This window comes from Nerophis lumbriciformis, linkage group LG29, assembly GCF_033978685.3.
Source record: "Nerophis lumbriciformis linkage group LG29, RoL_Nlum_v2.1, whole genome shotgun sequence".
NCBI lineage: Eukaryota > Metazoa > Chordata > Actinopteri > Syngnathiformes > Syngnathidae > Nerophis > Nerophis lumbriciformis.
In genome coordinates, this window is record NC_084576.2 from 24,371,702 (window position 1) to 24,398,706 (window position 27,005).

The window sequence follows — 27,005 nt, forward strand, 5'->3', positions numbered from 1 at the left end:
TTAATGAAACTGCCTAACAATAAACCCACATAAGAAACCAAGAACTCGCCCTCGATCATTCTACAGTTATAACGTGATTGGGCAGGCACGCCGTTTATATTGTGGGAAAGCGGACTCAGGTCCGCAGACTCCGCATGGACCTGAGTCCGCCTGAATTTCGGGAGATTTTCGGGAGATAATTTGTCCCGGGAGGTTTTCAGGAGAGGCGCTGAATTTCGGAGTCTCCCGGAAAATCCGGGAGGGTTGGCAAGTATGGGATGGATCCAAAAGACAGGAGATGAAAACAATACGATGCACCTTGTGCTTACATGCCGACCCCTGAGGGTTGGAGTGTGAACTACAGTTTCCACCGAGCGTACTTGTTGTCATGTCGCGTTGTGCTGCTGATTGACGTGGACGAGTCCTCCAGAGAGCGCCGTCCTTGCGAGGAGCTCAACTCGGGATTTAAAAGCATTCCTCTCTCTCTCTCCACTGTGTGTCTATGTCGCTCGCCCTCCTCCCTCTGTTGTAATGGCTGTGTTGAGGCGCTCCCTCCTCCCGCTCCCCTCCAGGCAGTATAAAAGTCAGCATGGCGGGCTTGTCTGGCACACAGTCTGTCAGAGAGCGTGCATGAGTTCGGGCCAACATGACCCCCAGGTGGTGAACCCTGACGAGAGACCCCCCGTGCAGCGTCATCTACAGGTGAGCAGCGTCACTGCTCGTTTGGCTTTTGTCACCTATTTTCTTCGCTGTCCTGTTTATCTTGGGAGTCTGCTGCTGATGCAGGAAGCGGGAGGAGACGGGAGGAGAGAGGCCCCGTCATGGCAGGAATGTTAAAAAATGCACATGGTGGCACTTTGGTGGAGGTGAGAGGTGTTTACAATGCAGTTTGGATTTGGGTCATGACTAGTCAAGACCGCGTTTAGCGCTTGTAAAGAAGGTGGTCGCAGCGTAAAGGAATGCCGGCGAGAGAACCAACACCAGAACTTACTTTCCGCCGCAACTGTCACAAGTTGAAACCAAAAACTGTTTCAAGACTTTTTGTCCGATGAGGTGATGGAGGGTCTGCTCAGTGAATGTACCAACGACATTGTGTTCCTAGGTCTTTGTTTTTCATCTTAGCAGGACATGTTGGACAATTGTTGATTTTGGCGAAGACTATTTTCTGTTTCAAGTGCACAAAGTAATTCTTGGAGGAGTTAAAGCAGAATGGACACGCTCCAAAACATTGTTGAAAGTCTTCCCAGGGGAATGGGAGCTGTTGAAGAAGCTACCGTATTTTCTAGAATCATAGAGCGGGTCTATTCAGGTATTTTTTCATACAAAAGGCGCACCGGATTATAAGGCACATTAAAGGGGTCATATTAATATGACTTTTTTTATTTTTTAAGGGGACGGCGTGGCGAAGTTGGTAGAGTGGCCGTGCCAGCAATCGGAGTGTTGCTGGTTACTGGGGTTCAATCCCCACCTTCTACCATCCTAGTCACGTCCGTTGTGTCCTTGGGCAAGACACTTCACCCCTTGCTCCTGATGGCTGCTGGTTAGCGCCTTGCATGGCAGTTCCCGCCATGAATGTGTGTGTGAAAGGGTGAATGTGGAAATACTGTCAAAGCGCTTTGAGTACCTTGAAGGTAGAAAAGCGCTATACAAGTATAACCCATTTATCATTTATTATTTATACTTGAAAACATTTCCTTGTGGTCTACATCAGTGGTTCTCAACCTTTTTTCAGTACCCCCTAATCAGAGCAAAGCATTTTTGGTTGAAAAAAAGAGATAAAGAAGTAAAATACAGCACTATGTCATCAGTTTCTGATTTATTCAATTGTATAACAGTGCACAATATTGCTCATTTGTAGTGGTCTTTCTTGAACTATTTGGAAAAAAAGATAGGTTTTTATTTATATTTATAAAGGATTTTTGAATTGTTGCTATTTTTAGAATATTTAAAAAAAATCTCACGTACCCCTTGGCATACCTTCAAGTACCCCCATTTGAGAACCACTGGTCTACATAACATGTAATAGTGGTTCTTTGGTCAAAATGTTGCATAGATGATGTTTTACAGACCATCTTCAAGTCGCTTTCTGACAGTCTCTTCAGGATGCGCCGTTTTGTAGGCGGTCTTATTTACGTGGCTCACCTTCGACAGCGTCTTCTCCCTGTCATTGTTGTAGCGGTGTCGCGTGCAAGGACGGGAGTGGAAAAAGTATCAAAAGATGGAGTTAACTGTTTTAATGACATTCACTTTACTCCAATCAACAACGGAGCAGCGTCTTCTCATCCGTGGCTCACTAGTGCAACAACAACTGTCCGACCGGAACTCTCTAATAATTAGAGTTCCGTGGGTGAATTATGTAAACCCACTACACTGGTCATTTTTAGCGCTTCCATAGCGAGATAAAAGTTAGAATTTAACACTACTTTATATTAGAAATGGCAACAGCAGAGGGTGCATCCCACATAACAAGAATATGGTGAAAAAGAAGAAGCTTATCTACTACGTTGTCGGCACGGACTACAGTGGCGGACGTGCGCTAATTTTCAGGACTTATGCAGATCTCAAATACACATCAGCAGGTACCAGAAGGTAAGAAAAGTTGGTTTTGCATAATATTGCGAAACAGGTCTAAGGGGTGCCAGTTTGCGGTCCTTATACACCAGGGGTGCCCACACTTCTTCTGCAGGCGAGCTACTTTTCAATTGACCAAGTCGAGGAGATCTACCTCATTTATACATATAATATATATTTATTTATTTATGATCGAGACGTTTTTGTTAACAAGTTAAATGTGTTTACTGATAAAACAAGCATGTTTAAGACATATAGATTCCTTTCTTTCATGAAGACAAGAATATAAGTTGGTGTATTACCTGATTCTGATGACTTGCATTGATCGGAATCAGACAGTAGTGCTGATAGCGTCCGCATTTTCAAATGGAGAGAAAAAAAAGTCCTCCTTTCTGTCCAATACCACATGAAAGTGGTTGGTTTTTGGCATATTCTTTGTCCAGCTTCCATACTCCTTTTTGTACCCTTTACAAGAAATACATTGGCAGCAAACTCCATAGCGTGCAAGCTTGTGCACGCCAGCTTTCTGAGACTCTTATTTTGTTAGCGCAGGCAGGATGGAGCAGCGCTTTTATTGTGAAGACAAGAAACTGTGCAGTCGGTCTTTAGTGTTGACGGCAGGTACGGCGCGAGAGTCTGTTGAAATAAAATGTGTTTCTCACCTTCCTGTCAGTAATTTTTTCTTAATAATGAGCTGGCAGCAGCCAGCGTCATCTCACAAGACCCTCCGGTGCCGTGAATGTCAATCAAGTGACGAAAGTGACGTCTTGGTGAAGATTGATGATCGGTAATTTTTAGGTCTATTTTTTTAATGCCTGGCTGGCAGGCACTGACACACCCTCCCCGATCGACCGGTAGCTCGCGATGGACGTAATGGGCACCCCTGTTATACACACACCATAGTAATACTTGTATCTCTGACGACGGTAGCCGGAATGGGCCGACAATACAGCAAGCGGAGCGGCTTCAAAGTCATGCTAAAACATTTTGACAGATTTTTGAGTGCTGTGTGTAATATTCTTTATTTTCAATGGAACATTTAAAGTTTTGGTGTTGTTTACTGGCGTCATCTTGCAGTCTCCACGTATCTCTTATGTGTGACTACCATCTACTGGTTGCACTTATCATTACACCATTTACCAAATAAAATTGCTTCGAGGTTGCTAAGCACAACCAGAATTATTCCGTTCACTAGGCCATACTTGCCAACCCTCCCGAATTTTCCGGGAGACTCCCGAAATTCAGCGCCTCTCCCGAAAACCTCCCGGGACAAATATTCTCCCGAAAATCACCCGATTTTCAGCCGGAGCTGGAGGGGGCGTGGCCATGCGACCTGAGTGAGGACAGCCTTTTTTCACTATGGGAGGACAACAGGGTGACAAGAACTAAATCATCCAGACTACTACAGATAAATTGTATTATTATGTTTATCTTACCTAAAAATAAATATATTTATTAAGGCTCCAGCGCCCCCCGCGACCCCAAAAAGGGAATAAGCGGTAGAAAATGGATGGATGGAATTTAAAAAAATAAATAAATAAATAAATAAATACATTTGTACTATATTTTGCTAAAAACATCAACATTTTTTTTTGTATTTTTTCTGACTCCTTATTACATCCAGCCATAGAATTATACCGGTACATTAAAATAAACATATTTGAAATAATACATTTTAAATTATCATAACAATTCATTTAAAATGACCATATTTAATTATTAAAATAATTGCTTGTTTATCAACAACTTTAGCATTTTATTCATTACATTTTTAAGCTCTCAGAAGCCAAGTTATGTTATATTCATGTTATATTTATGCAAGTTTGAAGTATCAACTATCTAAACACAGTTTTGTTTGCATATTTTCAGGATGTAGATATATATATATATATATACATATATATATATATATATGTATATATATATATATATTAAATACTTGACTTGGTGAATTCTAGCTGTCAATATACTCCTCCCCACTTAACCACACCCCCAACCACGCCCCGCCCCACATTTTCCACCCCAAGACGGTGGTATTGATCATTCAGTCATGATCAAGCCTCAACCTCAAATCAGTTTGGACGGAGATCTGATCATTTGAAGTAAGTCAAGACAGTTTTGATGGTTGATGGCGAGGAGGAGTTATTTCCGACAATAGAGTTCATTCTACAATAGAATATTGTTGCAATGCAGTATTGCAGCACCTTGTTCAAAAGATGGCGCCATAGCACAAACAATGATTTCAGTGGGTTTGCTAGCATCGTGGCCGTCAGCAAAAAAAACAACTAGTTAATGTCTTGTCATGTTAGCATTTTAGCGAGCTAGCGCCATGAGTTTTTTTTTTTTAATTCATCTAAAACGGCGGGAGTTTTACCGTGGTTATAATCACTAGCATTCATGGTTCCATCTCTAGTGCAGAAACATTCCCAGAGTCAGCATCCATGAGTGAGGTGCGATGGCGGACTTGTTTACATGACAGATGGCGCGTGTGAGGAAATCTCTTTTTTTGGCTTCTGCTCTTTGGCAAGCTGTTTGGACTCCAGCTTGAATTCCAAACATCAAACCAAAAGTGTCAAGTGTCCTTTTTTTAAGTGTTATTTTTAAATTACGCGTCCCCATTCCAAACTCTGGACTTGCTTCTTTGACCTTCCCTGTGGTCATGTTCCTGATCCCCTGCAGGACTGGATGTAGCACTGGTCTTGCAGGAAACATGACGCTTGGTTCGTAGTCATAAAAGAACATCCCCTCCCCCCACTGGATCTGAACCTGAGCCAAACCTCCTGGCGACTGTGGCTCACATTCACAACATTTTCCAGCAGAGACAATCAGACGGCGTCTTGCTAGAAGGAGAGGAACCGCAAGAACCGCGAGCATCAACAATCTTCTGCTAATCACTTCCAGGCTGACCCGCAGGCCGGAGCGTTTCTTAGCGGGCTTCTTTTCAGGGCCTCCACTGTGTTGACAGGCTGTTTTTTATGTGAATGTTTCTGCCTGAAGTGTTTGATTCCACGTCAGCTTTTTCAAAAACTTGTGACAACCTAAATGTTACTGTATGTTCTGTAGAGACATTTAATCTGCACCCACCAATTTTTAGAGGAAATAAATATGTTTCCATATATTAGCCGCACCGGACTATAAGCCGCAGATATATACGTTGTGAAATTAGTTATTTACACAAAAATATTTTGTAAATGTTTATTTACATACCTTAAAGGCCTACTGAAATGCGATTTTCTTATTTAAACGGGGATAGCAGGTCCATTCTATGTGTCATACTTGATCATTTCGCGATATTGCCATATTTTTGATGAAAGGATTTAGTAGAGTACATCGACGATAAAGTTCGCAACTTTTGGTCGCTGATAAAAAAGCCTTGCCTGTACCGGAAGTAGCAGACGATATGCGCGTGACGTCACAGGTTGTGGAGCTCCTCACATCCGCACATTGTTTACAATCTTGGCCACCAGCAGCGAGAGCGATTCGGACCGAGAAAGCGACTATTTCCCCATTAATTTGAGCAAAGATGAAAGATGCGTGGAGGAGGAAAGTAAGAGTGAAGGACTAGAGGGCAGTGGGAGCGATTCAGATAGGGAAGATGCTGTGAGAGGCGGGTGGGACCTGATATTCAGCTGGGAATGACTAAAACAGTAAATAAACACTAAACATATATATACTCTATTAGCCACAACACAACCAGGCTTATATTTAATATGCCACAAATTAATACCGCATAACAAACACCTCCCACCTCCCGTCCATATAACCCGCCAATACAACTCAAACACCTGCACAACACACTCAATCCCACAGCCCAAAGTACCGTTCGCCTCCCCAAAGTTCATACAGCACATATATTTCCCCAAAGTCCCCAAAGTTACGTACGTGAGACTTTCTGAGACTTTTATTAGTAGGTTGCACAGTGAAGTACATATTCCGTACAATTGACCACTAAATGGTAACACCAGAAAAAGTTTTTCAACTTGTTTAAGTCGGGGTCCGCTTAAATTGATTCATGATACAGATATATACTATCATATATACTATCATCATAATAGTCATCACATAAGATAATCATCAGGGTGTATACATTGAATTATTTACGTGACATGCACATAGCGGCACGCACATACGGGCAAGCGATCAAATGTTTGGAAGCGTACTCACGGTACCGTGTCTGCGTATCCAACTCAAAGTCCTCCTGGTAAGAGTCTCTGTTGTCCCAGTTCTCCACAGGCCAATGGTAAAAATTGACTGTCATCTTTCGGGAATGTAAACAATGAAACACCGGCCGTGTTTGTGTTGCTAAAGTCGGCCGCAATACACCGCTTCCCTCCTACAGCTTTCTTCTTTGCTGTCTCCATTGTTCATTGAACAAATTGTAAAAGATTCACCAACACAGATGTCCAGAATACTGTGGAATTTTGCGATGAAACAGACGACTTAATAGCTGGCCATCATGCGGTCTCAAAATGTCCTCCACAATCCGCGACGTCACGCGCTGACTTCATCATACCGAGACGTTTTCAGCAGGATATGTCGCGCAAAATTTAAAATTGCACTTTAGTAAGCTAACCCAGCCGTATTGGCATGTGTTGCAATGTTAAGATTTCATCATTGATATATAAATTATCAGACTGCGTGGTCGGTAGTAGTGGGTTTCAGTAGGCCTTTAATTACCTGTAACACGGCAGTAAAACAGCTGATCAAACAAAACAGATGTCATCGTCATGGACCCCCTAGCTGTACAAGCTAGCTCTCCGATCAGCTAAGCAGACTCAATAACATCCACGGTGACCTTTTGGCGTTACTGATACTGTATTATATTTGTATTTACAATACACAAAGAATGCCGTTGTAAGTTAATAATTCTAACACAGACACTCGTACACAAGTTAGCATATTACCTAATGCTAAAGACGCTAGCTTCATTACATTACCATAGCACGTACAAATATGCATAAAAACACTCCCACAGACATCAGACATGGCACGGTTTAGTAAGTAAGAATTGTTTTAGTTGTATTTTAAAACTTACAAACGTTGCTTGGAGTGATGAATTAAGAATCCGTACGAGTAGACCATTATGGACGGCTAGAAGACGAATGTACTTTGGTTGAAAGCTCAGTCTAAACAGAAGTGCAATGCAGTATTGCAGCACCTCGTCCAAAAGATGGCGCCATAGCATAAACAATAACACACTTTTTCAGTGGGTTTGCTAGCATCATGGCCATCAGCGAAGAAAAAACTAGCGGTTTTATTTTATGTTTATAGAGCTCTAATTGGGCAGCACGGTGAAAGAGGGGTTAGTGCATCTGCCTCACAATACGAAGGTCCTGAGTAGTCGTGAGTTCAATCCCGGCCTCGGGATCTTTCTGTGTGGAGTTTGCATGTTCTCCCCGTGACTGCGTGGGTTCCCTCCGGGTACTCCGGCTTCCTCCCACCTCCAAAAGACATGCACCTGGGGATAGGTTGATTGGCAACACTATATTGGCCCTTGTGTGTGAATGTGAGTGTGAATGTTGTCTGTCTATCTGTGTTGGCCCTGCGATGAGGTGGCGACTTGTCCAGGGTGTACCCCGCCTTCCGCCCGATTGTAGCTGAGATAGGCTCCAGCGCCTCCCCGCGACCCCGAAGGGAATAAGCGGTATAAAATGGATGGATGGATGGAGAGCTCTAATTATGTTAAAAAAAACATATTTAAAAGGTCCTAAAGTGTTTTTAATGCAACAATAGAATATTGTTGCATACTTTGTGACATGGAAGACCATGTTAAATGACATATAGGATCACATTAAATGATGCAGGAAAACAATATTATATGACGTGGCCAACCCCTTTAAGGATGTGGCAGGCCACCTTAAAAGATATGGATGTCTGCGTTAAATGAGGTGGAAAACCTTATTAAATGACATGGCGGACACCATTAAATGATGTGGCGTACAATTTTAATGACGTGGCAGGCCACATTAAGTGACGTGACAGACCACATTAAGTGACGTGACAGACCACATTAAATGACATCAGAAGACCATATTAACTGATGCGGAAAACAACACTATATGACACGGCCAACCACATTAATGATGTGGAGGACTACAATAAATTACGTAGAAGGCCACATTAAATGAGGTAGAAGACCACATTAAATGACGTGTAAGACCATGTTAAATGACGTAGAAGACCACATTAAATGATGTGTAAGACCATGTTAAATGATGCGGAAAACAACATTATATGACATGGCCAACCACATTAATGATGTGGCAGGCCATTTTAAAAGATGTGGAAGACTACATTAAATGACGTAGACCATGTTAAATGACGTAGAAGTCTACATTAAATGATGCGGAAAACCACATTTTATGACAAGGCCAACCACATTAATGATGTGTAAGGCCACTTTAAATGATACGTAAGACCACGTTAAATAATGCAGAAAAACACATTACCGTATTTTCCGCACTATAAGGCGCACCTAAAAACCACACATTTTCTCAAAAGCTGACAGTGCGCCTTATAATCCGGTGCGCCTTATATATGGGTTAATATTAATATTAATTTTCATAAAGTTTAGGTCTCGCAACTACGGTAAACAGCCGCCATCTTTTTTCCCCGTAGAAGAAGCGCGCGGTGCATGCTGGGATATGTGACGTTTCATTTCCATTTGTGTGTTTATGTAAAGACCCCAAAATGGCTCCTATTAAGTGTGTTGTCTGTCTAATTATAAATAATGCAGACGAGGCGTGTTAACTGAGTTCTCAACGTTTACTCACAGCGTGCTCATAACCACATTCTAACTGCCAGCATACAACGACGCTTCTCAGGGCTACCGCGCATGCTCGTCACTATCGTTGCATGCTGGGTAGTGTAGTTGTTATATTTGCTAGCTCATAACATCACATTAAGAGACACGCTTACGCGCTTAATTCAATACTCGCCGTCATTCCGGGTGGATTGACAAAAGACCTCCAGCCGCTAGATATTGGTGTCAACAGGGCATTAGAAGCTAGACTGCTAACTGCGTGGGAACAATGGATGACCGAAGGCGAACACACCTTCACTAAGACAGGGAGACAGCGAGACGGAGCCGGCCATTTTGGACCCCACATTCGCCCAACTTTTCAATTCGGACACCGAAAGAGAAGAATTCGAGGGATTTATGAATGAAGAATAACTTCAGAAAGTGAGCGTTATGTTTATTTTGTGTGTTGTGACATTAACGTTCGAGCAACATTATGTTGCTATTGCTCTGCACTATTTTGAATTTTACTATGTTTGTGATTGCACATTTGCGTACATTTTGGGAGTGAACAGAGTTGTTAGAACGCTGGTTTTTAATATATTATTAAAGTTTGACTGACCTATCTGACTGTTTTTTTGACATTCCTTTAGCGCAGTTAGATGCGGCTTACAACACGGGGCGGCTTATAGGTGGACAAAGTTTTGAAATATGCCGTTCATTGAAGGCGCGGCTTATAACCCAGGGCGCCTTATGGTGCGGAAAATACGGTATATTACATGGCCAACCATATTAATGATGTGGCAGGCCATTTTAAAAGATGTGGAACACTACATAAAATGACGTAGAAGACCACATTAAATGACGTAGAAGACCACATTAAATGATGTGGAAAACAACATTTTATGACATTAATGACGTGGCAGGCCAAACTAAAGATGTGGGAGACCACATTAAATGACGTAGAAGACCACGTTAAATGACGTAGAAGACCACGTTAAATGATGCGGAAAACAGCATTTTATGATGTGACAGGCCACATAAAAAAGATTTGGAAGACTACATTGAATGACGTAGAAGACCTCGTTAAATGATGTGGAAAACAACATTTTATGACATTAATGATGTGGCAGGGCACTTTAAAAGATGTGGAAGACTACATTAAATGACGTAGAAGACCACGTTAAATGACGTGTAAGACCACATTAAATGATGTGGAAAACATTTTATGACATGGCCAACCACGTTAATGATGTGGCAGGTCATTTTAAATTTGTAAGACCATGTTAAATGATGCGGAAAACAACATTTTATGACATTAATGATGTGGCAGGACACATTAAAAGATGTGGAAGTCTACATAACATGACATAGAAGACCACGTTAAATGATGCGGAAAACAACATTATATGATGTGGCAGGCCACATTAAAGGACATGGAAGTTTACATTAAATGATGTGGCACAGTGATCGTACTACACTGAGAGGAATACGACACAAGTGTCTACAACAGAAAGTTAACATAAACTAGAAGTAAAAGCGCCCAACAGCCATTTTTCTTTTACTATTAAAAAAACACTGTCAAATCTTTACAAATTAAAACGGAAGAAGTTGAACGAATTGAAACACTTAAATAAAAATAATATGGCTCCTAAAAAGCCAGAACAGTATTCTATTTTTTTCCTGCCAATAAAGTTGGCGTGTTGTTTTATTTTATGTACAGTATTAGTGTCTAATTTATTTCATGTGTTTTTGAAATCACTTTGTCAAAAGATTTCAGTGTGGTTAGAAGTACTTTTTGATCATTTTGGTCACACTCACTGTGATATGACATTTTCATACCTTTACATCCCCAATGACTGCCTATGCACAACAGCATGTGTACGTTGGGTCGTGTAGTGGTTCACATGGCAGTTGGCCTCGGGTTCAATCCAACCTATCCTGTCCGCCTCTCTCCTTCCTGGAATCCAGTTTGTCCTTTGTTGTGTCTTCCTGAGTTCAGCGAGTCCAAGCGGCATACCACGCACTGTCTTCAATAAGAGTCCATCAATCCACAAACACCCAACCCTTCCCAAAGGTGCGGCGAAAAAACAAAGGAAGCTACGGGCTTGGCTGGAAAGTCCCAATAAGGAGGGTCCACACATTGAACTCCAACTAATTCCTGGTGTGCACATGACCTGCTGACATGGTCCTTACTAGGGTTGTCCCGATCCGATATTTGGATCGGATCGGCCGCCGATATTTGCCAAAAAATGCGTATCGGCAAGGCATGGAAAAATGCCGATCCAGATCCAGTTTAAAAAAAAAAATTCGGTCCGTGTTTTCCAACGCACCGATTTAAATAATACATCTTTCTGTGTGGAGTTAGCATGTTCTTCCCCGTGACTGCGTGGGTTTCCTCCGGGTACTCCGGCTTCCTCCCACCGCCAAAAACATGCACCTGGGGATAGTTTGATTGGCAACACTAAAAAATTGGCCCTAGTGTGTGAATGTGAGTGTGAATGTTGTCTGTCTATCTGTGTTGGCCCTGCGATGAGGTGGCGACTTGTCCAGGGTGTACCCCGCCTTCCGCCCGATTGTAGCTGAGATAGGCTCCAGCGCCCCCCGCGACCCCTAAGGGAATAAGCGGTAGAAACTTCACTGTGCAACCTACTAATAAAAGTCTCAATCAATCAATCAATCAAAATGGATGGATGGATTCCACTTTACTGCTGCTCCCTAATTTCCGTTCCGCATTTTCCAGCACACTTTCAACACATCCACAGGTCTGTGTCCTAACCGTCCTAATCGGAAGGGGATGCCGGTTCATGGTTCCAAAAGGCGAGCGGAAGTTGATTGATTGATTGATTGAGACTTTTATTAGTAGGTTGCACAGTGAAGTACATATTCCGTACAATTGACCACTAAATGGTAACACCCGAATAAGTTTTTCAACTTGTTTAAGTCGGGGTCCACTTAAATTGATTCATGATACAGATATATACTATCATATATACTATCATCATAATACAGACATCACACAAGATAATCCTCAGGGTGTATACATTGAATTATTTACATTATTTACAATTCGGGGTGTGGGGGGGGGGGGGGGGTAGGGGTAGGTTTGGTTGTTATCATCAGTCATCAACAATTGAGAACAGAGAAATGGATATTGAAACAGTGTAGGTCTGACTTGGTAGGATATGTACAGCAAGTAGTGGACATAGAGAGAGAGAGAGAGAGAGAGAGAGAGAGAGAGAGAGAGAGAGAGAGAGAGAGAGAGAGAGAGAGAGAGAGATCAGAAGGTATAAGAAAAATATCTGCATTTGATTGTTTACATTTGATTATTAACAACAATCCGGGGAGGGTGTTAGTTTAGGGTTGAAGTTGCCTGGAGGTGTACTTTTATTGCGGTTTTGAAGGAGGATAGAGATGCCCTTTCTTTTATACCTGTTGAGAGCACATTCCACATTGATGTGGCATGGAAAGAGAATGAGTTAAGACCTTTGTTAGATCGGAATCTGGGTTTAACGTGGTTAGTAGAGCTCCCCCTGGTGTTGTGGTTATGGCGGTCATTTACGTTAAGGAAGTAGTTTGACATGTACTTCGGTATCAGGGAGGTGTAGCGGATTTTATAGACTAGGCTCACTGGTAAAAATGTCAGCTGTGTGGGATTATTTGACCCTATAAAACGAAAAAGATGAAGAGGTGGAGTGCAAAACATGCCACAATAAAGTCAAGTGGTAAAGTTGTAAGACATTTTAATACAACAAATCTGATCAGGCATTTAGCGAAATACCACCGTAAAGAATATGAAGAATTTCTAAAGAAAACTGACGAAAAGAAAAAGAAAGGTCCTACCCAACTAACTCTGACAGAAACGTTCATACTGCCACTGAACAGTGCTAAAGCCCAGGGGGTAACTAGAGTCATTGCCGAGGAAATAATTCTGGTTGATGAGCCGTAATCTCTCGTGAGTAAAGTGGGCTTTCGACGCACCATGCAACACATCTCCCCATTATGCTCGGACTGCAGTCAGGGGGGGGGGGGGGGGGCAAACAAGTGAAGGGAGTGTGTAGATATATTTTTTCTTTTTTAAGTTTACACTTGTTCAAGAGCAAGTATTGATGCTAAATTATAGACATTTTATCCCACTCAGGTTGTTTGTGTGTTTTGCTTTTTTTAATAATGTTTACAGCATTATTTCTACTTTATACTGTTCACTTTTTTAATGTTCAATGATGCCATTTCTGTTTGTCATGTATAATTGTGTCTATTTGGTGTTTATCCTTGAATAAACAGGTCAGTTTCTTGTTACCAACCATTGTGTATTATTCAAACTCACTTAATTCAGCTGGCTAGTTGTTATCAAGAGTACTAAAACCCTTTTCAACATGAATCTGACAACTAAGTAGGCTAAAAAACTTTAAACTTTAATACATGCTCGGATAGGCCAGTATCGGCATCAGATCGAAAGTGCAAAAACAACATCGGTATCGGATCGGAAGTGCAAAAACCTGGATCGGGACATCCCTAGTCCTTACCACATACTTCCTGTTACCATGAATTGATTACGTGGACCCCGACTTATCCATCCATCCATCCATTTTCTACCGCTTATTCCCTTCGGGGTCGCTGGAGCCTATCTCAGCTACAATCGGGCGGAAGGCGGGGTACACCCTGGACAAGTCGCCACCTCATCGCAGGGCCAGCACTGATAGACAGACAACATTCACACTCACATTCACACACTAGGGCCAATTTAGTGTTGCCAATCAACCTATCCCCAGGTGCATGTTTTTGGAGGTGGGAGGAAGCCGGAGTACCCGGAGGGAACCCAAGCAGTCACGGGGAGAACATGCAAACTCCACACAGAAAGATCCCGAGCCTGGGATTGAACCCCAGACTACTCAGCACCTTCGTATTGTGAGGCAGACGCACTAACCCCTCTTCCACCGTGCTGCCCGACCCCGACTTATTGGGGTGTTACCATTTAGTGGTCAATTGTACGGAATATGTACTATACTGTGCAATCTACTAATAAAAGTTTCAATCAATCAATCAATCATGTCATGACCTGCTAGCATGGTCCTTACCACATACTTCCTGTGTCATGCCATGACCTGCTAACATGGTCCTTACCACATACTTCCTGTGTCATGCCATGACCTGCTAACATGGTCCTTACCACATACTTCCTGTTTCATGCCATGACCTGCTAACATGGTCCTTACCACATACTTCCTGTTTCGTGTCATGACCTGCTAACATGGTCCATACCACATACTTCCTGTTTCATGCCATGACCTGCTAACATGGTCCTTACCACATACTTCCTGTTTCATGTCATGACCTGCTAGCATGGTCCTTACCACATACTTCCTGTTTCGTGTCATGACCTGCTAACATGGTCCATACCACATACTTCCTGTTTCATGCCATGACCTGCTAACATGGTCCTTACCACATACTTCCTGTTTCATGTCATGACCTGCTAGCATGGTCCTTACCACATACTTCCTGTTTCGTGTCATGACCTGCTAACATGGTCCTTACCACATACTTCCTGTTTCATGCCATGACCTGCTAACATGGTCCTTACCACATACTTCCTGTTTCATGTCATGACCTGCTAGCATGGTCCTTACCACATACTTACGGTTTCGTGTCATGACCTCCTAGCATGGTCCTTACCACATACTTCTGGTTTCGTGTCATGACCTGCTAACATGGTCCTTACCACATACTTCCTGTGTCATGTTATGACCTGCTAGCATGGTCCTTACCACATACTTCCTGTTTCGTGTCATGACCTGCTAGCATGGTCCTTACCAAAAACTTCCTGTTTCATGTCATGACCTGCTAGCATGGTCCTTACCACATACTTCCTGTTTCATGCCATGACCTGCTAGCATGGTCCTTACCACATACTTCCTGTTTCATGTCATGACCTGCTAGCATGGTCCTTACCACATACTTCCGGTTTCATATCATGAACTGCTAGCATGGTCCTTACCACATACTTCCGGTTTCAGCCTAGTGGTTAGAGTGTCCGCCCTGAGATCGGTAGGTTGTGAGTTCAAACCCCGGCCGAGTCATACCAAAGACTATAAAAATGGGACCCATTACCTCCCTGCTTGGCACTCAGCATCAAGGGTTGGAATTGGGGGTTAAATCACCAAAATGATTCCCGGGCGCGGCCACCGCTGCTGCCCACTGCTCCCCTCCCCTCCCAGGGGGTGATCATGGGTGATGGGTCAAATGCAGAGAATAATCTCGCCACACCTAGTGTGTGTGTGACAATCATTGGTACTTTAACTTTTTTAACTTTATATCATGACCTGCTAGCATGGTCCTTACCACATACTTCCGGTTTCGTGTCATGACCTGCTAGCATGGTCCTTACCACATACTTCCTGTTTCGTGTCATGACCTGCTAGCATGGTCCTTACCACATACTTCCGGTTTCATATCATGACCTGCTAGCATGGTCCTTACCACATACTTCCGGTTTCGTGTCATGACCTGCTAGCATGGTCCTTACCACATACTTCCGGTTTCGTGTCATGACCTGCTAGCATGATCCTTACCACATACTTCCTGTTTCGTGTCATGACCTGCTAACATGGTCCTTACCACATACTTCCTGTGTCATGTCATGACCTGCTAACATGGTCCTTACCACATACTTCCTGTTTCATGCCATGACCTGCTAACATGGTCCTTACCACATACTTCCTGTGTCATGTCATGACCTGCTAACATGGTCCTTACCACATACTTCCTGTTTCGTGTCATGACCTGCTAGCATGGTCCTTACCACATACTTCCTGTTTCATGCCATGACCTGCTGACATGGTCCTTACCACATACTTCCGGTTTCGTGTCATGACCTGCTAGCATGGTCCTTACCACATACTTCCTGTGTCATGTCATGACCTGTTAACATGGTCCTTACCACATACTTCCGGTTTCGTGTCATGACCTGCTAGCATGGTCCTTACCACATACTTCCGGTTTCGTGTCATGACCTGCTAGCATGGTCCTTACCACATACTTCCTGTGTCATGTCATGACCTGTTAACATGGTCCTTACCACATACTTCCGGTTTCGTGTCATGACCTGCTAGCATGGTCCTTACCACATACTTCCGGTTTCATGTCATGACATGCTGACATGGTCCTTACCACATACTTCCTGTGTCATGTCATGACCTGCTAACATGGTCCTTACCACATACTTCCTGTTTCGTGTCATGACCTGCTAGCATGGTCCTTACCACATACTTCCGGTTTCGTGTCATGACCTGCTAGCATGGTCCTTACCACATACTTCCTGTGTCATGTCATGACCTGTTAACATGGTCCTTACCACATACTTCCGGTTTCGTGTCATGACCTGCTAGCATGGTCCTTACCACATACTTCCGGTTTCATGTCATGACATGCTGACATGGTCCTTACCACATACTTCCTGTGTCATGTCATGACCTGCTAACATGGTCCTTACCACATACTTCCTGTTTCGTGTCATGACCTGCTAACATGGTCCTTACCACATACTTCCTGTTTCATGTCATGACCTGCTAGCATGGTCCTTACCACATACTTCCTGTTTCATGCCATGACCTGCTGACATGGTCCTTACCACATACTTCCGGTTTCGTGTCATGACCTGCTAACATGGTCCTTACCACATACTTCCTGTTTCATGTCATGACCTGCTAGCATGGTCCTTACCACATACTTCCTGTGTCATGTCATGACCTGTTAACATGGTCCTTACCACATACTTCCGGTTTCGTGTCATGACCTGCTAGCATGGTCCTTACCACATACTTCCGGTTTCATGTCATGACATGCTGACATGGTCCTTACCACATACTTCCTGTTTCATGTCATGACCTGCTAACATGGTCCTTACCACATACTTCCTGTTTCATGTCATGACCTGCTGACATGGTCGTACTTCCTGTTTCATGTCATGACCTATTGACATGGTCGTACTTCCTGTTTCATGTCATGACCTGCTGACATGGTCGTACTTCCTGTTTCATGTCATGACCAGCTGAGTAAGATCCTGTTTCATGTAAGAGTGGACTCATGCTTGTTGGGCGACATGTTGGGACCGCACGACAGCGCCTGTGATGCCACAAACCACAACGAGACGCTTGGCGGGAGCGTCTCTCATTGAGGCTCCAGCTGCGGTCAGAGCGTTCAGCTCGTGTTTCAGCTCTGTGGATGTCACGAGACTTCCTCGCTGTGACCTCTGACCTTTGGAAACGTACGTGTTCAAAGTGTCTCGCTACAGGAATCAAGACAATTAGGGAGTGACTTGTTACTCCAAATATGTAGAAGGATTTGTTTGTAATGCAGCGTGCAAATCCAGCATGGAGTAAAATTGTGGAAAGTCCTGCAGCTTTGTCATCCATGAACGGTGAAGAAGAAACAAAGATTTAAAGCAGGGGTGTCCAAATGTTTTCCACTGAGGACCACACACTGAAGAGCGGGAAAAAAAAGAAAAGTAAAGTGAAAGCATGCATTTTGGTATTGTCCATTTTCAAAAGCAATACCTAATATAGGGCTTCCCTCAATTTTGGTGACTGTTAAAGGTCCCAAAGATCCGAAAGGGTTCCAGTCATTAAAGTGTTCAAAATAAGTCATACACTATATTGCCAAAAGTATTTGGCCACCTGCCTTGACTCACATATGAACTTGAAGTGCCATCCCACTCCTAACCCATAGGGTTCAATATGATGTCGGTCCACCTTTTGCAGCTATTACAGCTTCAACTCTTCTGGGAAGGCTGTCCACAAGGTTGCGGAGTGTGTTTATAGGAATTATCGACCATTCTTCCAAAAGCGCATTGGTGAGGTCACACACTGATGTTGGTCGAGATGGCCTGGCTCTCAGTCTCCGTTCTAATTCATCCCAAAGGTGTTCTATCAGGTACAGGTCAGGACTCTGTGCAGGCCAGTCAAGTTCATCCACACCAGACTCTGTCATCCATGTCTTTATGGACCTTGTCATGTTGGAAGAGGAAGGGGCCCGCTCCAATCTGTTCCCACAAGGTTGGGAGCATGGAATTGTCCAAAATGTTTTGGTATCCTGGAGCATTTGAAGTTACTTTCACTGGAACTAAGGGGCCAAGCCCTGCCCCTGAAAAACAGCCCCACACCATAATTCTGAACATTTGGATGGGTGGCCAAATACTTTTGGCAATATAGTGAATATTATATTTTTATATATATAAACTTTCAATGCTTAAATATCTTTAGATCAACTTCAGATCAATCATTTGACATTTGATTGTTATGTCGTAGGCTTTTGTGTAAAAAATGTTGTTGTTTTTTTAGGAAAAACACAAAATGTGCAATCTTATCACCTCAAAGATGTTTAAAGTGGAATTTTTGATGTGCCTAATAGGAGCCCAAAATATGTCAATATTCATAACAGCATTACTCTTGGTTCACTATTTTTTTTTTTAAGATATGACAGTTTAAAAAAAAAAAATCCCATTAACATTCTTGGAGAGCCAAAAGGGCCCAAGAGATTAAAGTGTTAAAAGTAAGTCATTTATTTTTTTATATATGGTAGATATTTTCAATGCTTAAATATCTGTAGATCAACTTCAGGTCTATTCTTTTAAATAAAGTTTTAATCTTTTTATGTTGCAGGCTTTTTGTCAAAACCTTCTTCTTTAATAGGAAAACACACTATGTTCAATATTATCCCCTCAAAAATGTTCAAGGTGGAAAATTTGATGTGAAATAATTTGAGCCTGAAATGTGTCAATAATTCATGACAACATTACTCTTGGTTCATTATTATTTTTTGAGCTATGACAGTTCTTAAAAAAGCCCACTAAAAATCTTGGGGACCCTTTTAGGTCCCAGTCAATAGTGTTAAATATACTGTAAGTCATATATATTTTTTATATGAATATATGCTTGTGTATCTATAGATCAACTTCAGATCTATCCTTTGAAATATTGTTTTTATGTTCTAAGCTTTTTTGTCAAAACCTTTTTTTTTTAGGAAATACACAAAATGTTCAATATTATCCCCTCATAAATATTCAAAGTGGAATATTTGTGTGATGTAATTGGAGCCCTAAATAGGTCAATAATTAATAGCAAAAATGCTCTTGGTTCGTTATTTTTTGAGCTATGACAGTTTAAAAAAAAAAAAAAAAAATTTAAATTAAAATGATTGGGGACCTTAAAGGGTCCCAGTCATTAACCTTTTAAAAATAGGTCATATATTATCTTTTTTTATACTTTTAATGCTTAAAAATCTATAGATTAACTTCCGATATATCTTTCGACATAAAGTTTTATTTTTATTATGTTGTAGGCGGATTATTTGATGTGAAGCAATTGTAGCTTTAAATAGGTCAATATTTCATAACAACATTGCTCTTGGTTCATTAATATTTTTTGAGCTATTAACAGTAAAAAAATAAAAATAAAAATAAAAATCCAACTAAAATTCTTGGGGACCCAAAAGGGTCCCAATCATAAAAGTGTTAAAAATAAGTCACAGTTATTCTTTTACTTTTAGCGCTTAAATCTCTAGATCAATTTCAGATCTATCCGTCAATGATACGTTTTTATTATTTTTTGAGCACTGACAGTTTCAAAGTTAAACTAGAAGTTACAGGCAGTTTTGTCTGAGTTTTTTTCCTAGGGGGCGCTAGAGCGAAATTTTGAGTTTTGGGGTTGGTTTATTTTATTAGATCGCAATTTTTGCCAGTCCTGATGTGTGTGTCCAGTTTAGTGAGTTTTGAAGCCTGTTAAGGGGGTCAAATTACAGTTCAAAGAGGCAAGAGTGACTGTTTTTACTAAACTTTTGTTTTGAAGGGAGAATTGCCAACTTCCTGTTGATTTTTGCTGAAGGATGTCAATGTATGAAATCTAGGTCTAAGTCATACCTACATAGAAGTTTTAATTTCATGTCTCTACAACATTTCTACCGGAAGTTACAAGCAGTTTTGTCTGTGTTTTTTTCCTGGGGGGGCGCTATAGCGCAATTTTGAGTTTTGGGGTTTGGTTTTTTATTAGATGGCAATTTTCGCCAGTCCTGATGTGTGTGTCAAATATGGTGACTTTGGAAGCATGTTAAGGGGGTCAAATTACAGCTCAAAGAGGCGGCGGAATAATAATAATAAAACCGTACAAATACAATAGGGTCCTCTGTCCCAAAGGGACATTGCGGTCCCTAAAAAGGACTGCATGGCAGCTTTGTGTTATTAGAGTCAACACTGCAACATTTTCTAGTTAAATTTCACCTATTTGCTCTTTTATTCCACTTTTTTTTTTTGTTTCATGATTTTTTTTAAATTATTTTTTAGAAATGCACTGCAAGCTGTTGAAAAATTAGGTGTGGGCCACAAAAGGCCCCTAGGCCAGACTTTGGACACCCTTACTCTAATGACTTTGAGGAGACTGGAGAATGTTGGCTACCTTTCAAGTGGTGTTTATGTTCATTGCCATCATTTTCTCCTCAGGATGAGTGACAGCTCCTGCGACTGATCACCAGGATGCCCAAGGGGCCGGCAGGCAGGACATCCCTCTCCCAGCACGTGGTTCCGGTCACCCTCGCCTTCTCATGGCTCCTGATGCTCTTCCAAGCCGCCATCGGGCAGAAACCAGCCAAGCTGCCCCTGATCGGCCGCAAGCCCTTCATAGCGGCGTGGAACGCCCCCCTCGACATGTGCGCCATCAAGTACAACGTCACGGCCAACCTGGACCACGTCTTTCACATCCATGGTAGCCCGCGCGCCGACTGGACGGGCCAGAACGTCACCATCTTCTACGCCAACCGACTGGGCAACTACCCCCGCTACACGGCGCAGGGCGGTGCTGTGCACGGCGGCCTGCCGCAGAACTGCAGCCTGGACACGCACCTGTTCAAGGCCTACCAGGACATCAAGCACTTCATCCCCGCCGAGGACTTCCGCGGCCTGGCAGTCATCGACTGGGAGTTCTGGCGGCCTCAGTGGAGCCGCAACTGGCACAAGAAGGACATCTACCGGCGGAAATCCCGCGAGCTGACCACTAAGGCGTACATCAACGTGACGGAGGCGCAGGTGGAGGAGTTGGCGAGGCGCCGCTTCGAGAAGAGCGCCCGGGCGTTCATGCAGAGGACCATCCAGCTCGGGACGCTCCTGCGCCCCAACGGCCTCTGGGGGTTCTACCTCTACCCCGACTGCCACAACTACAACCTCCACGAGGACAACTACACGGGCCTGTGCCCCCTGCTGGAGAGCATGAGGAACGACGAGCTGCGCTGGCTGTGGAACAGCAGCACCGCGCTCTTCCCCTCCGTCGCCATCAGGAAGAGTCACACCAACAGCGTGGGCAACCTCCGCTTCTCCCGCCACAGGGTGACGGAGGCGCTGCGCGTGGCCTCGCTCACCTCCAAAGACTACGACCTGCCCGCGTACGTCTACCTGAGGCTGGGCTACCGCGATGAGGCGCTCACCTTCCTCACCAATGTAAGAACCCTCCCTTGACTTCGTCTCAGTTACCTTTTCTTGAGCACATGTTTGGAAGCCTACCAAAGTAACTAGGTACCGCTTGTTGGTACCTTTTCCGCCGGCTTACCAAAGCGATTTATACGCTATACTGTAAATCAGTCTTTCTTAACCATTGTTGGGCCGTGAGTGCCCTCAAGAGCAGTGGTCCCCAACCACCGGGCCGCAGCCCGGTACCGGTCCGTGGATGTATTGGTACCGGGCCGCACAAGAAATTTGAAAAATAAAATAAAAAATAATTTTATTTTTTTTTATTAAATCAACATAAAAAACACAAGATACACTTACAATTAGTGCACTAACCCAAAAAACCTCATTCGCACAAAAGGATTGTTTCTTTCTGTTATTAATATTTCTGGTTCCTACATTATATATCAATATAGATCAATACAGTCTGCAGGGATACAGACCGCCAAAAAATATCTGTTTCTCAGCTGTAGTCAGTCTGGGCCGCAGCGGTAACTCAGTTGTAATACACTTTTCCCACCACTTGTGGCAGTAATGACAATAACAAACAAACAGAAGAAGTCTGCAGCTAAAGTCATAGAGAAGTTACTTAAGCGCAAAATGATGACTAAAATGGTGAAATTGTAAATTTATTGACAGAAACATATTTTTATTTAGTTTTTACATTATTTTAACAGGTAATTGTAGAAAATGTATTTTTCATCGTTTTTTACAAGTCTCTTTTGCAGTATATTTGATTACCGTATTTTTTGGACTATAAGTCGCACTTTTTTTCATAGTTTGGCCGGGGGTGCGATATATATATATATATATATATATATATATATATATATATATATATATTCACACAATAAACTACAAATGTTTTACGCATAGAAATTACACAATTTATCACTATTAGCGTTGTCGCCCTCTACTGGTCTAATTTAGCACTACATGTATTAAACATACTATATATATATATATATTAGAGATGCGCGGATAGGCAATTATTTCATCCGCAACCGCATCAGAAAGTCGTCAACCATCCGCCATCCACCCGTTTCTAACATTTAATCAGAGCCGCATCCGCCCGCACCCGCCCGTTGTTATATATCTAATATAGACGATGCAAGGCATTAGTGAGGTTATAAAGCTTTTGCCTGTTAAAGAAAGGAGACTGATCCAATGCAGCACAGACATTCGCGTGCCACGCTGTCACGGCCCAGACGCACACCAGTGCGCAATCATATGGGAGCCGCGCTGAGCGCACCTCCAAGCGCGTCTCGCTGCCGGCGACGGCCGGGTATGGGCCCCACCCCTTTCGTGAGCGCACTGCGCACGGAGTGACCCCTGTTACGCGCCCCCGGCAACAGGGGTGGCGGGCAGGTAAGCTGCGCGGGCGGAGCGCGCGGAGTGACCCCTGTTACGAGCCCCCGGCCACTGGGGTGGCGGGCAGGTAAGCTGCTTACCTGCTGCGCGTGACGCCGGCCGCGGCGAAGGCGGACGAGGCGGGGTGTCGGTGCGGTGGGCGCGGTGGTGACCCTGGACGTGCGTCGGGCCCTTCTCACGGATCGCCTCAGCTACGGCTCCCGGTGGGGCCCTCTCGGGGGAAGGGGCCTCGGTCCCGGACCCCGGCGAGGCGTCCCTTCTCCGCTCCGTAAAAGTGTCCATCTCTTTTTTTTTTTTCTTCTGTTGTGGCATATGCAGCAGGTGCCTGCTCGTTTTTCGTATGTGGGTAACAACATTTAACTATGTATATATATTTCCGAATTGGTTTAACTGCCACCCGCCTGAATCTATTTAAAATCTAATTTTTTCGGGCGTTTTTTTTTCAACCGCCCGACCCGACCCGCGGATAAAATCTAATTTTTTTAAATTTCATCTGCCCGGTCCGCAGATAATCCGCGGACTCCGCGGTTGTGCCCGCAAACCACGCATCTCTAATATATATATATATATATATATATATATATATATATATATATATATATATATATATATATATATATATATACACACACATATATATATACACATATATATATATATACACATATTTATGTATACATAAATGTATGTATACCTATATATATATATATATATAGGTATACATATGTATATACATATATATGTATACGTATACATATACTGTATATATATACTGTATATATATATATATATATATAAATATATATGTGTGTCTTTTGTATTTGTGGTTGTGTTGTTTTTTGCCTGAGAGTAACGAGCAGACTTTGATTAATACATGTAGTGCTAAATTGGACCAGTAGTATATATATATATATATATATATATATATATATATATATATATATATATACATACACATACATACATATATATATATATATATATATATATATATATATATATATATATATATATATAGATGATATTATATTTTTATATAGATAGGCTCCAGCGACCCCCCGCGACCCCAAAAGGGACAAGCGGTAAATAATGGATGGATATATATATATATATATATATATAGATATATATATATATATATATCCGTATATATAGCAGGTTTCCCTGCGAAACAGGCTTGTAGGGATGATATAGCGTCTGTGTGTATATATATATATATATACACACACACATTATATAATATGTATATAATATTGGTTTTGTATATAATAAATCAAAATGACCTCCGCATGTTTTTTTGAGTGTGGCCCTAATTTTTTATAAACATATTCCTCTTTGGCCGCATGTCTAAATATATTTTTTTAACCCAACACGGCAAAAAAACAAAAACTTTAAATTTTTTGTTGAATATTTTTCATTACTACCGCCATCTAGCGAACATTTAGAGTAAGAACACTCACCTGCTCCTCTCCACTCGTGTCCTGTCCTGTGTGCAGAAAGACCTGGTCCACACCATCGGGGAGAGTGCGGCACTCGGCGCCGCAGGCTTCGTCATCTGGGGCGACCTGAACCTGACGTCGTCTCGGGTAAGGACACGCCCACCGCCACGCTGAAGTGGCATCAAGACAAACAACTTGATAGAAGTAGTATTTTTTGTTGGGAGGGTTCGCTCCATGCACACGCGAGGGCTTTATATGTCTTTAGCGAAGACAATGACTCAAAAAACGCTCGAACGCGAGAGAAGCAAGGCTCCACTTTTCCAAAAAGGAGCTAGCTTGATGCTAACATACATTGGCTTTGCTACTGACATGCTACTGATTAGCATTAGCGATTTTACATGGCGATTTCCACATCTTCAAATGTGTCAATGAAAACTACAACTAATATACACGTTCAAAATAAACAGCTGCTGCGAAGTGGCAACTATCGACAATACTGGTATCCCTGATATCAGATCGCACAAAATTCCCAGTATCGGCCACCCCCAAACACAACACAAGATGATACACCATTTAAACCAAAAAAACGGCTTTTATCATGATTATTTTCATTATATCTACACAGTTTCTCCAAAATGAATATCTTGTCAACTAGTAAATGCTTAAGACATTCACAAAATGATTGAAATATATTATTTTGTACTAGCAGTTAGCACTGTACATTAGCATTGTTTGGCCAACATGTCCTATGAACTAGAATACTATTTATCAATGTATCTTCCCCTCAAATATACACAACATAAATAAATATAATATACTATAATATACAATATACATAAATATATCACACAAGTAAGTGTGGCTAGCCTTTAGCGATTAGCAGCATGCTAACGTTAGCATCTTAGGCTCTTCCTTTTCAGCTGCCGTTAAGATGTAATAAGTTATTTATATTGTCTTATTTTCACTCACACTGAACTGAACTCATCTATGACCTTTGTCAAAGCAATAAAAGTGACTTTAAGGTATGTTACCCACCTAAAATGTGTGAAAGTGCCCTCTTTTTGCTGAATGGTGATCAGAGTGTCACTGCTAGCCACCGACAAGAGATGTGACGTTTGCGAACAATCCAATCTTTTGAACGGCTCTTTTAAGGGAAGATGGGAGCCGATTTTTAATGAACATGCAGATCAAGTTTCGGCGATTGCCCACCTCACCAGCAACTGGACAGGAAGTTTGACCAAATAAAACATAAATAAAATATATAAATATATCTATGTTTTTAAATAATAAGAGTGATTTTAAATATATATAAAAAAATACTAATACTGTTTTTAATACTAATACTGTTTTTTAATATTAAAACAGTTTTTTAATGATATCGTTTTTAAAATACTATTTAAGTAAAGTTTTTCAAATAAAAATACTGTTTTTTAATATAAATTCTGTTTTAATAATACTGTTTTTCAAATACCATTTTTTAATGTTTTTCTAATATTAATACTGTTTTTATGAAACTGTTTTTCAAATACTGTTTTTAAATAATAATCCTGTTTTTCAAATACTATTGTTTTTAATTAGCAATACTGTTATTAAAATAATACTGTTTTTAAATAATGCTATTTTTCAAATAATACTATTTTTTAATAATACTATTTTTCACATGTTTTTTAAAATTATGTTTTTAAGTAATAATATTGTTTTTAATAATAATAATTTGTTTTAATATTTTGAATACCTTTTTTTATACTGCTTTTTAAAATAACTATGTTTTTCAAATTTTGTTTCTTCCGAAATTTAACTCTAGTTGTATTTTAAGTATATTTCATTTTTACTTATTATTTGGGTATTTTATCTCTATATTGTTCAAATGCTCTTGTGCTACAAAGTGTTTTAAGTGAATGAAAATTCAAACTATTGTTGTGACTGTCAAGGAATGGAAATATGGGGCTGTCTATTGAATGTTTACGATAAAAACTCCCAAAATTTCCCAACAATTCCCACCATTTTCTAATATATGTGTGAATTAAAATCATTCTGATTCACATCTTATCTTATAATAGCCATTGTTTATTGATCAAAATAACTTTTAGAACTATAACAACGAGCTAGTTTTGAACGGCTCTTTGAAAGGAACGTCTCCTAAAGATCCGGCTCCCTTCATAGAGCCATAAATCTCATCTCTACCACCTACTGGCAGGATAGCATAACTGCAGGTGGAGCTGCAACACTGGCAATGAAATAATAATAATAATAATAATAATAATAATAATAATAATAATAATAATGATGATAATAATAATAATAATAATATTAATATTATAAATAATAAAATTATGATAATAATGTAAATAACGATAATATAGTAATAATAATACTAATAAATGATAAATGGGTTGTACTTGTATAGCGCTTTTCTACC

At 41.5% G+C, this 27,005-nt stretch overlaps 1 protein-coding gene across 1 annotated transcript in view; it reads left to right on the top strand.

The window, feature by feature from the left end:
* The first annotated feature begins 555 nt into the window (after positions 1–555).
* hyal4 (hyaluronidase 4) overlaps positions 556–27,005 on the top strand; it is a 28,311-nt gene continuing 1,861 nt past the window's right edge. The window contains exons 1-3 of the mRNA XM_061925317.1: positions 556–681; positions 20,781–21,770; positions 24,644–24,733. Coding sequence (XP_061781301.1) covers positions 20,814–21,770; positions 24,644–24,733 — 1,047 coding nt within the window. The 5' untranslated portion in view covers positions 556–681; positions 20,781–20,813. The remainder of the gene's footprint in view (positions 682–20,780; positions 21,771–24,643; positions 24,734–27,005) is intronic.